The sequence below is a fragment of the Notechis scutatus genome, chromosome 3 (assembly GCF_049901735.1).
Source record: "Notechis scutatus isolate UNSWTSFEM ecotype Mainland chromosome 3, rNotScu1.2, whole genome shotgun sequence".
Classification (NCBI taxonomy): Eukaryota; Metazoa; Chordata; class Lepidosauria; order Squamata; family Elapidae; genus Notechis; species Notechis scutatus.
In genome coordinates this window covers 162,164,169-162,178,812 of record NC_142011.1, presented here as the reverse complement: position 1 = coordinate 162,178,812, position 14,644 = coordinate 162,164,169, and the positions used below count along the sequence as shown (strand labels likewise).

The following is a 14,644-nucleotide window of genomic DNA, read 5'->3' as shown; positions in this document are numbered from 1 at the left end:
CTAATGGTTATCTGTATTTTTGCAGTCAAGAGTTGGTAGACCTAGTACAAATCTTATAGAATAAGAACAGAAATCCTGTCCAGGTAATAAAGAACAGATCTGCATCACGGTTTGATAAACATTTTTGGGTCATGGTCACATCAATATTTTTTATTTTGTCAATAAGATTATAATTCTTGGAAGAAGTACAAAATTTTCCCCCTCTCTCCACAAATATTTTATTCTAACTACAGCAGGGCTGTAAGAGACTTTCACTGACTTCAGAGTTCAATAGATATTTGAATAAAAACAACTCTAGTACTAATTCTACCCACCCTGGCTACTATGTTCACTTTCTAGACAAGACAAAAAAGCACAATAGGCCAGGCCTCTCTTTGCTACTCAGCTGGCAGCAATGACTGTGCCATCCCTGGTCACTGAACTCAATAAAGCTCAAAATTAGTCCACATCAGAAAAAATATATGTAATATTGGCTCAGAAAAGAAATAATATATATATATTTTTTATAGAAATAATATTTTTTTTCATAATGCTAATTGGAAGAATGTTTGAGCCTTCCACCTGCATTCAAGGCTATTTGAAATCCTGCATAATATTATCCACTACTAATATTTTGCAGTTACCTTCAAACTATCTCAGACAAAAGGATTGCTATATTTAGATCCCATTTGCCAATTTCCTGGAAGCCAACTGAATGCTAGGTATGGTCCTATGTCTAGACAAGATAAAATGCCCATTATTACCGTTGAAGACCATTACAACATATTCTTACTTGAAATCAAAAGAGTCATCATACTATATGTTCCAACAACAACTCCCAAAACAAAACAAAAAAGAAGATTACCCATATCAATAAGGAAACTTCAATCCAAAAAGAGATCACTCTGGCGGAAAAACAAATCTGGTCACGTTGCCAATTTCAAAAACCGATACAAAAACTTATGCCACCAGATAAAGACCGAATGCACCAATTATCACATTAAACAAGAAGAAAACCTTCTAAGCACCAATTCCACCCGTGCTTTTTACAATTTTGTAAACAACAAACTAAAAGACTCAAGGTCCATCCCTCCCTTGATAGGACCTGATGATAAAGACTGCAACGACGACACCATTAAAGCCAACATCTTTAACACATTCTTCGGCTCAGTATTTGTAAACAGCAATGGATCTTGCCCAGTATTTCCTAACCGTACCACAGATAACAACAATGACCTAATACATATCGATTTCACAGAAGACAATGTTGAAAAATCACTACGCAATCTAAAACCATCCCTATCTATTGGACCGGATGGAATATGTGCCTACTTCTTAAAAAAGCTATCCACTGCCATAGCCAAACCTCTAAGCATAATCTTTGAAAAATCTTTCAGGACCAGCTCCTTGCCTAACCTATGGTCACAAGCCACAGTCATCCCCATCTTCAAAAAGGGAGACCCAAGCCTAGTTGAAAATTACAGACCAATCTCCTTATGCTGCGTCACCTGCAAAGTCATGGAATCAATTATTAACCAATCCATCATCCTACACTTAGAGACAAACAACCTACTCTCCAATAAACAATTTGGTTTCAGAAAAAAACTATCCTGTAATCTGCAACTCTTACACTGCAAAAACATATGGACGACACAACTCGACCAGGGCAAAGCAATAGACGCAATCTACATAGACTTCTGTAAAGCCTTTGATTCAGTGGTACATGACAAACTACTCCTAAAAATAAAATCCTATGGTATATCTGGACAACTGAATAACTGGATAGAAGCATTCCTATCAAACAGACAACAAATGGTCAAAATCGGGAGAGTCCTATCAAATCCAGTACCTGTCAATAGTGGTGTCCCTCAGGGCAGTGTTCTAGGACCAACTCTCTTCATACTCTACATAAAGCGACCTCTGTGATCATATTAAGAGCAATTGCGTTCTCTTCGCTGATGATGTAAAGCTGTTCAATACCACAGACAATACTGCTACCCTACAAAAAGATCTTGACTATGTATCCGAATGGTCAAACAAATGGCAACTTCAAATCTCAACAAATAAATGCTCTGTCTTACATATTGGCAAAAAAATCAGAAAATAAAATACAAGCTGAATAGTCAAGACCTTGTTGATGACCCAAGCTCTGTAAAGGACCTTGGAATACTCACCTCTAATGATCTGAGTGCTAGAGCCCACTGCAACTACATAGCCAAAAAGGCATTAAGAGTTGTTAACCTAATCCTACGTAGCTTTTTCTCTGGCAATATCACACTACTAACCAGAGCATACAAAACATTTGCTAGACCAATACTCGAATACAGTTCATCAGTCTGGAACCCTCATTACGTATCTGATATTAGCACAATTGAGAAAGTCCAGAAATATTTCACAAGAAGAGTTCTCCACTCTTCTACTCGTTGTAGAATACCTTATGCCACCAGACTTGAAATTCTAGAACTAGAAAACCTTGAATTACGCCATCTTCGGTCTGACTTAAGCATGGTATATAAAATCATACATTGCAATGTCCTACCTGTCAATGAATACTTCAGCTTCAACCATAACAACACAAGAGCACACAATAGATACAAACTCAAAGTAAACCGCACCAAACTTGATTGCAGGAAATACGACTTCAGCAATAGAGTAGTCAATGTCTGGAATACTCTACCCGACTCTGTAGTCTCTTCCCCAAACCCCAAAAACTTTAACCTTAGACTGTCTACCATTGACCTCACCCCTTTCCTAAGAGGTCTGTAGGGGGCGACATAAGCGCACCAACGTGCCTACCGTCCCTGTCCTATTGTTTCTCTATTCTTTTATTTTTCTTATATGTACCCATCTCATGTATTCACAACTATGTATACACTTATACTTATTATCTTGTAAACAATTGACAAATCAAATAAATAAATAAATAAAAATAAATAAAAATAAAAAATACGTGGTGGACTGGAACAGGCAATAGCCACTCTAGCCCAACACTTTGTTGTCAGACAGAGTAGTAGAAAACTTGAGGTTTGAGATCTATAAGCAGTTCCTGAACCCTTTTCTGAGGTAGAGACCCCATTAACCTAAGTGACCATTAACTGGCAAGGGTTTCCTACTATTTTAAATAAAAAATACACAAAAAATATTTTGGAAGCCCCAAAGCAAAGCTTTTAAACACCATTTTAATCAACTAAAAAACAAAGAAAGAAAATGAAAATTACAAAATCCCTGCTTCAAACCTAGGAAATAAACTACGCTACCCACAGATGTGATAAAGTCCTTGCCAGTTATAGCCCTCATCTGCCTAATACATATTAAAGGCCACCTCTGACCATTTAAGGCAGCCTATTGAAAGGGCACTTAGAATCAGGCATTTGAGCTGACCAGCCACTCCAGAGAGCTGTCACAATTTCAATTCTCACCTCCTACTCCAAGGTCCTAATACCGTGTTTCTCCAACAATACGGCCTCCACCAATAGGAAGACCCAGCATGTTTTCTAGGCATAAAATCAAATTAAGCCCCTCCCCCAAATTTAGGCCTAGTTTAAAACATGCAAAATAGGGGAAGGGTGGGGGGACTTGCCATTTGGAGTGCCGTTGGAGCTACCACCGCCATTTGGAGTGCCCTTGGAGCTGCTGCCGCCGCTTGGAGCTGCTCTCTGCCGTTTGGAGCCACCGCCGCCATTTGGAGCTGCCTCTGCCATTTGGAGCCGCCGCCGCTGTTTGGAGCTGCCTCTGCCATTTGGAGCTGCTGCCGCCGTTTGGAGCCGCCGCCGCTTGAAGTTGCCGCTTCCGCGTTTGGAGCACTACCGCTGTTTGGAGCACCACCGCCACTCCAAACACGGCGGCAGCTCCAAACACGGAAGCAGCAGCTCCAACGTGACGGCGGCACTCCAAACGGTGCCGGCGGCTCCAACGGCAGAGGCAGCTCCAAACACGGAAGCGGAGCCACCGCCGCCATTTGAGCTGCCGCCGCTGTTTGGAGTACCATTGGAGCTGCCTCTGCCGTTTGGAGCTGCCTCTGCCGTTTGGAGCTGCCGCTCGCGTGGAGCACTACCGCTGTTTGGAGCACCACCGCCACTCCAAACACGGCGGCAGCTCCAACGCGGAAGTGGCAGCTCCAAACGACGGCGGCAGTTCCAACGGGCGCGGTGGCTCGCTGCTTGGAGCTGCTCTGCCGTTTGGAGCGCCGGCGCTGTTGAGTGCCGCCACGCTTGGAGCTGCTGCTTCCGTGTTTGAGCTGCCGCCGTGTTTGGAGTGGCGGTGGTGCTCCAAACAGCGATAGTGCTCCAAACGTGGAAGCGGCAGCTTCAAACGGCGGCGGTGGCTCCAAACGGCGGCAGCAGCTCCAAACGGCAGAGGCAGCTCCAAACGGCAGAGGCAGCTCCAATGGTACTCCAAACAGCGGCGGCAGCTCCAAATGGCGGCGGTGGCTCGCTTCGTGTTTGGAGCTGCCCTGCTTGGAGCCGCCGCCGCCGCTTGGAGTGCCACCGTCACGTTTGGAGCTGCCGCCCGTGTTTGGAGTGGCGGTGGTGCTTCAAACAGCGGTAGTGCTCCAAACGCCGAAGCGGCAGCTTCAAACGGCGGCGGCTCCAAACGGCAGAGGCAGCTCCAAACGGCAGAGGCAGCTCCAAACGGCGGCAGCAGCTCCAACGGCACTCCAAACGGCAGTGGAATGGGCAGAAGGAAAGCAACAGAGGCAGGTGCCAAAGGTCTTGGGTCTGCAGCAAAGGTGTTTGGTGGGAGTAGGGAGCTCTCTGCGCGCGCCATGATCGCCCTTAGGAGCAGCTGGTGGCGAGGCTGCCCGCGGGGGCTCTAGATGAGGATGAAAGGGGGAAATTAAGTTACCCCGAAAAGACGGCCCAGCCGTTTTTGGGCTCAAAAAATAAGGCCCGGCCTTATTATGTGAGAAACACGGTAGCAATGCATGAGTAAAGGGTGCTGCCTCTCACAAGATGACATGGGCAACTCCCATAGCCACCTTACAATGTCTCACTCTCTTAAGGGCAGAGTATTGATTGGATGAATGCCTCATTAATAAGTGAAGGAGGAAACTGTGACAACTCTGAGGATGGATATAACTCTTCCACTTTAAACGTCTCCTCTTGAACTGTCTTGCATACCCATTTCATCTCTTTCATCTCCATTCCCTTCATTCTGAAATAATCAAGTTGGATCGTATTAAAAATTCACCGATATCCATTCCTTTCCATTTTCCACTTATCCTATTCTCTCCTAAAAATTACTGGATTCCCCCCCATTTACTTATATCCTGTAAAATTTGCTCTGCTATATCCTGGATTAGCAGTGCCTCCTGGACAAAAGGCATTCACTACAAGCTATAGCACTGTGAATGATAAAATTAAGAACCAACCTGAAGTTCCAGTCACAGCACTGCTATTACTTTGTGGCCTCTCCAAGTCAATCAACAGTTCATCAGTATCATTCTCACCAATGCTGGTCTTCTCTTGCTCCTTTTCACTAAGGTCAAGAGCTACAATAGGCCCTCGAATTGCCTCCTTGGAAACATAGCAGCATGCTAGGCCTACTTCTTGTTCTAAGGCTGTGCGAGTTAAATAGCTTGAATCAATCAGTCGAAGATCACAGTATTTCAAAGACCTGGGGAAAAAGCAATATAGAAAGGCTTGCTGAACAATGGGGTTATAATTCTTGTCTTTTAAAGTGATGAGTGAACCATATGCACAGGACGGGAGGGTGTTTTGTTTTTCTTTGAGTTTGTATTTTAACTTTGCTAATAATATAAAACAATATTGAAAAGAAGATAGGACAGACTTTTTATACAAATAAAATAAAATGCAAATTAACTGTATTGCTTTATAAAATACGAACTGGTCAGAATTGTTTGGTTGTGATATTTAGGATATAGAGGCAGTCACCATGATTTTTCAGCATTCTGTCAAACCACATTTTATCTAATCATTCATCTGTTTTTTTCTTCTTAAATTAGGGTTTTAAATTACAAGATTAGATTGGATCATTTTTGTCAAATCAATGAAGAAGTCTAATGTTTTTTAGACTTCTTAATTAATTGTTCAGTTAGGTTTTCTTTATCTAGTTTTAGGATTTGTGTGGAGAACAGATCAGATTGTAGGTCATATTTATGCAAAAATACTGAAAGTTCAAATATATACACAAACTTTTATGATGTCATTTACATGTATGGACTTTTCTTCCCATAATCTTCCAGGCTTCAGGATCATTGGTGAAAATTCTGGGACTTGAACCCCATAAAACTAGGCAGCAACCAGATTAGTATAAACTGATTTGAAGTGAAAGGGCCCAAAAGAAGCCTTTTTACAATTGGAGCATTGCATTTATGAAATGCCCTCTGTGCCACGTTATGAAACCAAGAAAAGTTATTTCTATTATCCAGATTATAGCTCATATCAATTGTATGAAAATTCTACCTGTATTATTGAATAGATATGCTGGTTTCTTTCATAGGTTATACTTAAGTTTTATAACAACTTGTGCACTATGATCTTAGGGATTTGAAACACAATCAAATATTTTTTTCAGTGAATGCTGTCTATTTTCACAGCTGCCTTCATGTGTTTGTTTTTTCCCTTCAAACTATAAGACAGAAAAATTACAAATGTGTTGTTGAAAATTACCAGATTGCCACCTAAAGAAAGAAATTGGGAATAATCTAGATATTTTAGGGAGCTATTATATTTGCACTATGGAGTAATTCAGCATACCTGGGAAATGTTTCTCCTAATGGATCCTTGCCAGTTAAAACAACAATACAAGGTAGACCTTCTAAGTCTTGGTAAGTATGAGGAAACCAATCATCATCTTCATTTCCTCTCCATGCCTATGAGAAAGAATAACAAGAAAGCTTTCAATTTCATTAAGGTTGTTTCAGAAACCCTTTTTGTAAAACAAAAAATCCTAGTAGAGGATAGCAATTGAAAAGTAGAACATCAATTTTAAAAAGTCTGTAAAAAGCAGGAAATGTAAATAAATTGAAATTCTTGCATTAGAAATCTTCTACAATTCAACTCCCAGAGCAAAAACAATGAAATGTAAACTAAGGCAGTTTCTAAATAGTGGATCCTTTCTTTCTTACACAAATGAAGTTATGGCATTTTCCAAATCTCACAGTTCTTTTTTAAAAAATTGCATTTCCCATGTCTTTATTAGGATTCAGGCATACTGGCAGTTTTAAAGGCCACAAGACATGACTGAGAACCTTCAGAAACTCCATGGTAGAGAAAATTATTTATGACAGATAATCTCTGCTTTCTTCTTTGCTCTCTGTGGTAGCTCTGGAGTTGGCAGGTAAAAATGGCTACATTCACACTAGACAAGCTTATGAATTAGCATTATGTGTGATCTGTCTTTAAATCTTGTTGCCATGTTTGGTAAGAATTTCATCTGATATAAAAACAAACCTACAAAAATTAGGGGGGAGAGTATATAAGTAAACTCTAAGTAAACAAAAACTTCCAATGTGTGATGATCTGTTACCTAAATCTATCAATAACACTTGAACAAGTACAAGCTGATCGGAATAGTTTAATGTCTCTCAGTTAATACTCATAATTTGTAGCCACAATTCTGCAAGATAGATTCCTTTGTTTTATGAAATATATAGAATTTCATTAAAGAAGAGAGGATGCCAGTATTATATTCCCCTACTATATCCTGCTTCTATTCAATATAACATCTTTGTGGCTTCTCCCTAAGAAATTTAACAGAGAAATCAAACAATGTACTATATGTTTCCATGCAAGCTTATCAGATTGGGCTCTTAGTCACACATAAACAAGCCTTTGAAACTAACCTTTAATCTTTTCACAAAGTGCTTGGCAACCATAAGCTCTGAAGCTGGGTTTCCCAAAATTATCTCAAAACGATACTGCAGACCTAGTTTATCTCGTGCCTCTTGCAGCCTCTCTTTTGCCAGCATTGCCAGTTGCACAGAAGGAATTCGGATCACTAACATGTGGCCACAGCCATTCTTATCCTTGCCAGGAGCAGTGATGATGTCATCCATTATGCTGAGCGTTTCTGGTGTGCTGTGGTCTCTTAGTGAGGCCATGGTAGTGAGAGCCATCAAGGCTTCCAAATACTGCTGAATGAGGAGATAGCAGCGAATCACCATACTGTGCAGCCTGGGATACCTTGAAAGGACAGAGGTCTTTTTTTAGTCATTTTGATGTAAACATATCTGGCATGAAAGATGATACTTCTGTTCTGGACAGTTGGAGTCCTCTGTGCTCAGTTGTGGGCATATAAACATTGTGTTTAAATATAACTTTTATATTTTTGAAAGGCTACAGTCATACAGATGATCTCTAGTAAACATAATCTAAGCAAATATAAGAAATTCCCACTGAGGTAATATTAATATTTATAAATGTGCATTAATATAACTTCCAATCAACATGGCTGAAAATTCTGGTATTTGTATTCCAACACATGTAGTACTATAGAATTTAAAAAAACCTTTTGAAAGTTAAATGTATGAGAAATTAATTTGTAAGTAAATATAATAATGATAGATTAGGTACATACTAATCATTTTAAGATCGTACTGCTGAACTTAGAAAGCTAAAAAGGACTGTATCCAGTGGTGGTATTTAGCTGGTTCGCACCGCATCGGGAGAACCGGTAGCAAGAATTTGGCTAGGGTCGCCAAACCGGTAGTAAGTTCTGGCTAGCCACGCCCCTGACCCGGTCGCCCTCCCGCCTGATGCTCGCTCACCTGCCTGATGTTCTTTCTTTTTTTTCCCCTTCCGACAATCAGCTGTACATAGATCAGCTGTGCCGGGATTCCCTTTGCTGAGGCCCAGGAAGGCAAAAAATGGCTCAGCCCCTCCCCCCCTCCATTTTTTACCTTCCTGAACTTCAGAGGAGCCTTAGGGGAGCAAAAACGCCCCCCAGAGGCTCCTCTGAGGCCCAGAAGGCCCAAAAAATGGGTGGGGGCTGCAAAAAAGCAAAAAAACAAAAACAAAACCCAGCCATGCCCACCCAGTCACATGGCCACGCCCACAGAACCAGTAGTAAAAAAATTTGAATCCCACCACTGACTGTATCTGATTAATATTTGTCTAAAAGACAACTCCCCCCCTCCCCCAAGTAAATACTAGGGCTGTGAGTTAGACTGGGAAGTTTAAAAAAATCATATCCTACTCCTTTTGGAATATATGAGAAAAGCATTATTCTTTTAATGCGATCATGCCTTAAAAGGTAGGATCACTCACAATATAATTTAAAGACAACCTCCAGCAGCCTTCCTCAGATTTATACCAGAAAGATTTCAATATGAACAATATTGCAAGCGTTTATTTAGATAGTATTAGAATTCTTACTGTTTCCCTATTTACATATTGAATTTATTAAATGAAAGAGACTTTTTGAGTGCCAAAACATACAGTCCTGACTAAGTACTATCCCCAAAAGCATTTACCTGTCTAAGAGTGTATTCACCATCTTTTCAAAAATTTCATCACATCTAAGAAGAGGGCTTGTGATTCCCCATTGCAGAGACTTGCTGTATTCATTCAACCCAAAATACAATTTCTCATCTTGGGTTATTTCCTCCTGTTAGATACATTTCAAACAAAGCAATGATCAGAATCAGATTACACTTAAATGCACATCCTGCATTTAAAACATAAATCCATTGTCCATTTCTCACTTAACAGCAAATAAAATTATGTGTGTATGTACATTAGTACTTTCCTCCACTGTGAACAATGCAACTGTTAAACACAACTGGTTGTTTAGCTGAACTATCTTTTCCAGAAGAGCCACTGCAATTCCAAATAAAAGATTGTAAGATACACAGCAACATAAAAATTAACACAAGCCCAATCCTTCATATATATTATTCCAGAATTAACTTCAGAATAGAATTCTGAACAGAAATCATAGCAGAATCAAAATCCAACCAAAAGAGAACCAATAAATCATCAAACCAACCAACCCAGAGTTCTCATTAGAAGCCCAAATGACCAGGTTGAAATTATCCTACAGTCCTCAACTTACAACCATTTATTCAGTGACCATTCAAAAGTATGACAGCACTGAACAAAGGGACTTATATTCAGTGCCCAAGGTTATTTATGGCCATTTAAGTACTCCCGCGATCACATGCTCAAAATATGGGCAACCCACCTACACTTAAAATCACAGGAGCACTTCAAATTCCCCAACCTGCCTATCTTTTCCCCATCTATGGCCCTTTGGCTGCCACGTAACTCTACTGCCTCCTGCTGCTCTTCCCCTCCAACTAGTCTTTGATGTTTTCTTCTTCCTGCTGCTGGCCCAGGATTCAGGTGCTGAGTCAGGATGGAGCGCTAATATGTACACACCACGAGCAAGGAAAAGCAGCAGAACTTCATCTGCTGAAGGGAGCTTATCAGGCCAGCAGCTTTCTCTGCCAATGGAGCCTACTAGACATCAAGGCACAGGTAGGAGAGCTGGCAATGGCTCCCAGGCAAAGGATGGCGGCTGTGTGGGAGAAGCTGTTGGGGATGGTGGCAGAACGGGAGGGATGTGGAGTTCTAGAGATGCAGTGCACCCTCTGTAGCTTGCATTGGAAGCATTCCTGGAAAGCCTCACATTTTGCAAGAGACACTTCCAGGGAGAAGGCTTTGCAGGAGGTGCTTCCTGTGGTTAGGCTTTGTAAGAGATGCTTCCCTGCAGGTCAAAGGCTGCATTTGGATTGCCCCCACCCTTGTTTTTTATGCATTTGAAGCCCAATTTGAATCAGCAGACAGTCAGGGCATGCCTTGACAGCAGCAGAAGCAAAAACATAACTGGGGCAATGGATCACAGGTGGCAGAGGCCTCTGAGCACAGAGTGGCTAAGGCAACTGCAGCTGGGACTGGGCTGAAGCAGCTGCAGCTTCCCAGGGTGTGGCAAACAGCCCCACAGCCATGCAGTTTGCTGCCCTACCAGCAGGGTTCAGGGTGGCCAAAAGGGCAGAGATGGGAAGGAATGGCTTGGATTGTGGTGGATCCTTGGCTAACACCAGTTGCGTTCACTTAACAATCACCACACAGACTGTTGGAATTGCAGTCATTAAGCAATGAAGTCATGTGATATCTCACTTTATGACTGCATCCTTAATGACAGAAATTCCAATCCCATATAAAGAATCGCCTGTACTTTGGGCATATTATGGCAAGGACCTAATTCTTTGGAAAAGACTCTAATACTGAGAAAAGTGGAGGAAAGAGGACAACCAGCAGCAATGAGTGACAATGAGTGCACTGTTGTAAGAACTGAAATACCAGGTTAGGGTTATTGTTATGGGAAAAAAATCTATGTATTTACTAGGAGATGAAAATGAATTGATGGTGCATAATTAATTAAAAAAACAGAAGGCCACTGCAATACCACCACAAGTACTAGATTTATTTAATCCTGGAACTGAAGCAGAGGTGGTATTCAGCAAGTTCTGACCAGTTCTGGAGAACCAGTAGCTGAAATTTTGAGTAGTTTGGAGAACCGCCAAATGCCACTTCTGACTGGCCTTGCCCCCATCTATTCTCTGCCTCCCAAGTCCCAGCTGATCGGCTGGGTCTTCTTTTGTTGCGCTGCACAGGAGAACGGAGCTGGAAAGCAGGTTAGTGGGGTAGGGAGGGAGTGGGATTTTACAGTATTCTTCCCCTGCCACGCCCATCAAGCCATGCCATGCCCACTAAGCCATGCCCACAGAACAGGTAGTAAACTATTTTGAATCCCACCACTGAGCTGAAGGCAACATACACAGTACTCCCTCTGTAATTTCTAGTATCACTCTATAAGGAAAATTGGAACTGATCCATAATAACCTAATGAGCTTCCACGGCTGAGGGTAGAACTGAACCTATATGTTTCTGTTCCTAATGTAATATTTTAACCACTACACCACAATAGTTTTCAATTTCCTGTCAGTCAATTTCCTGTGGGGAAGCTACATTATTGGCAATAGGTCTGGATGTTCCAATTACTGTAGACTCCTAACAGGGATCAAGCATTTAGATTCATTTACACATACTTTGAAACCACTTAATTGGCTTATAAATCCAAATTTAAACACTATGACTTTACAGGTCTTCATTTCTTAGAATTTAGGTACAGTGAATGCTAGATTGTCTTCCTCTACATCAGGAGTGTCAAACTGGTGGCCCACAGGCTGGATGTGTCACGCATAGGCCATGCCCACCCCAGCTCCACGAAGAGAAAAAAGTCGTGATACGTCACGTGATGGCAACATGACGCTGTGAATTCGACACCCATGTTCTAATAATTTTTCTCATATGATGTGATTTATGCCTGCAGTTTTTTTTTCCAGGTATCCCCTATCTTCAAAAGTAAGGTGAATAGTAAGAAAGAATTTTGAAGTGAGGACCCTTCTATGAATCTTAAAAGACTTTTAAAAAAATATTCCTAGCTTTTTCTACATTGCTACATTTTGAAGTGTTATTCTTTTAAAATACTACTAGTTGAAAATTTTAGCCAGTATTTTATTTCTTTTCTTGTGTAATTCAACTCAGAAATCTAATTCATCACTGAAAGACAAAATTTAAATTCCTGAAAATAAAGGTGGGACTAAATAATTTCTAGAATGTCAAAGGTTAATTGAGGCATTGATAATCTGGCTGGTTACTAAACTGAGTACTGTATAAGATGCCCACCTTATGAAATCACTCCCTCCTTGAATGCAACCAGATTTTGATAGTAAACTATCAAAATAAATTAAGAAAGCAACCCCTCTCTTTATTATCAGTGCTCTGAAGCCATGCTATTCAAAATATATTAACATTTCCTGGATATTTTATTTGTTACCTTTAGACCCTTACCATATTGCCAAACTGTATCCAGTGCACCTCATTTGCTGAGTTGATTCTGGATTGGAGAGTCTGAAGGGCATATGGGAAAGAACTCACTTGGAGGACAAGGAGATTGAAAGCTTCAAGGACTTCTCTGCAGTTTATCACTCTATCAGCAAGTCCTTGACTAGGCTCTCCATGAGACAGTGAGCTTGAGATAGCACTGGGAAGAGAGTCAAAAGATAACATGTCTAGTATACCAGAATAAAAAAGATTAAAACAGAAACAGCAAGATTCACTCAGTTCAAAAAGCAGCACGATCCATAGATTTCCCCACCCCTACAGTATAACCAACAAAAGTCACATATAAAAGCTATAGCCCTATTCCTGGTTAAATACTGGTACCAATGAAGGTTGCTCTCATCTCATAAAAAATATATCCACAAGAACAACAGAGAAGCAATTTTAGTAACACATAAGTTCTCATTCTGGTAACCAAACCAAATGAAATAATTATAGTCGTAACTGCCTACTTCTCAATTTAAAAAAACAAAACCAATTCAGCTTCACTTCATTGGTTTACCTTGTTAAATCCACATGGGCATTGTCATGTACAAGCACAAAAAGAGTATATGGATTCTGTTTCACTCGTCTCATGAAACTATCAAATTTGGTTTGGACCTCGTTGTCAAGCTGCACAACATATTTTTCTGCTCTTTGGTAAGCTGTTCCACTTTCTTCAAGTCCCAAGTCTACAAGAACACCTAGAAGAAGAAATGATGGTTTTATTCAAAATTAATATTTTTAAGTGTCAAAGCAGCATGTAAAAGTTATGGTTTCAATTATCAATCTGTATATGCCTATAAAATCCATGCTATATCTGTATATACAGTATCATATATAAATGTGCACCCATTGTTACAAGACCAAAAATATTGTAATTGTGGCATGTTGTGGCATATTTACTCACTCTTAATCACCTAGAAAAGAATAAGAAAAATCTTTGTGAACAAATGATAAATGAGAATTAATTTTTACTTTTCTTACAGCCTCTTATCCCAAAGAGGCCATTCAACAACTTCAGAGAGTATTTTTTTCAAGCATGAAATCTTCTGTGATAAATAGCCCTGTGGGTATTTGCATTAATACTTTGTGTTACCACTTTGTAAAGCTTTAGAAAATTGCTTCACAGTGCAATGTAAGCAAAGCATCTCGTTCTAAACCAGCGGTCGCCAACCTTTTGGACCTCAGGGACCACCAAACTCATAATTTTAGATTCCAGGGACCACTAACCGGTTCTGTGGGTGTGGCCTAATTTGTGGATGTGGCTTGGTGGTCATGTGACTGGCTGGGCATGGCTTGTATGTAAATATTGTATTTATATAAATATTGATTTTTTTATTAAAAAAGAGCAACTTTTACCCAAAATCAGGCAAAGCAGGCAGGCAGATTGAGTTGCTCACAGAATCACAGATTCATTCAGAGATCTATCTATCTGCCATTGGCTAGCTCAGTCTGTCACATAAATTTTGCTTGCAAGCAAACTCATAAAATTTGCTAGCCAACTCACAAAATTAACTCACAACACACCATGCATGTAAATATTGATTTTTTTATAAAAAAGAGAGCAATTTTTACCCAAAATCAGGCAAAGCAGGCAGATTGAGTTGCTCAGAGAATCATTCAGTGATCTATCTATCTGCCATTGGCTAGCTCAGTCTCTCAAATTTGCTTGCCGTGAGTCTGCACTAAATTTGCTTGCAAGCAAGCCTTCAGTCCTAAGAGAGGTTTGGCAGAGCCAAAGACTAACAAGAAAGCAAGAAATCCAACCATTTCCTGCTTCCTAGCTAATCTAAATCTCCCGGCACAGCAGA

The 14,644-nt window shown here is 40.5% G+C and overlaps 1 protein-coding gene across 1 annotated transcript in view; it reads right to left on the bottom strand.

Moving 5' to 3' along the window:
* The window catches only part of GREB1L (GREB1 like retinoic acid receptor coactivator), a 161,396-nt gene that overhangs the window by 24,573 nt on the left and 122,179 nt on the right, over window positions 1-14,644 (bottom strand). Inside the window, exons 16-21 of the mRNA XM_087961622.1 lie at window positions 13,354-13,534; window positions 12,801-12,993; window positions 9,416-9,549; window positions 7,787-8,126; window positions 6,699-6,814; window positions 5,351-5,595 (exon numbers count right to left, since the gene is read on the bottom strand). Coding sequence (XP_087817748.1) covers window positions 5,351-5,595; window positions 6,699-6,814; window positions 7,787-8,126; window positions 9,416-9,549; window positions 12,801-12,993; window positions 13,354-13,534 — 1,209 coding nt within the window. The remainder of the gene's footprint in view (window positions 1-5,350; window positions 5,596-6,698; window positions 6,815-7,786; window positions 8,127-9,415; window positions 9,550-12,800; window positions 12,994-13,353; window positions 13,535-14,644) is intronic.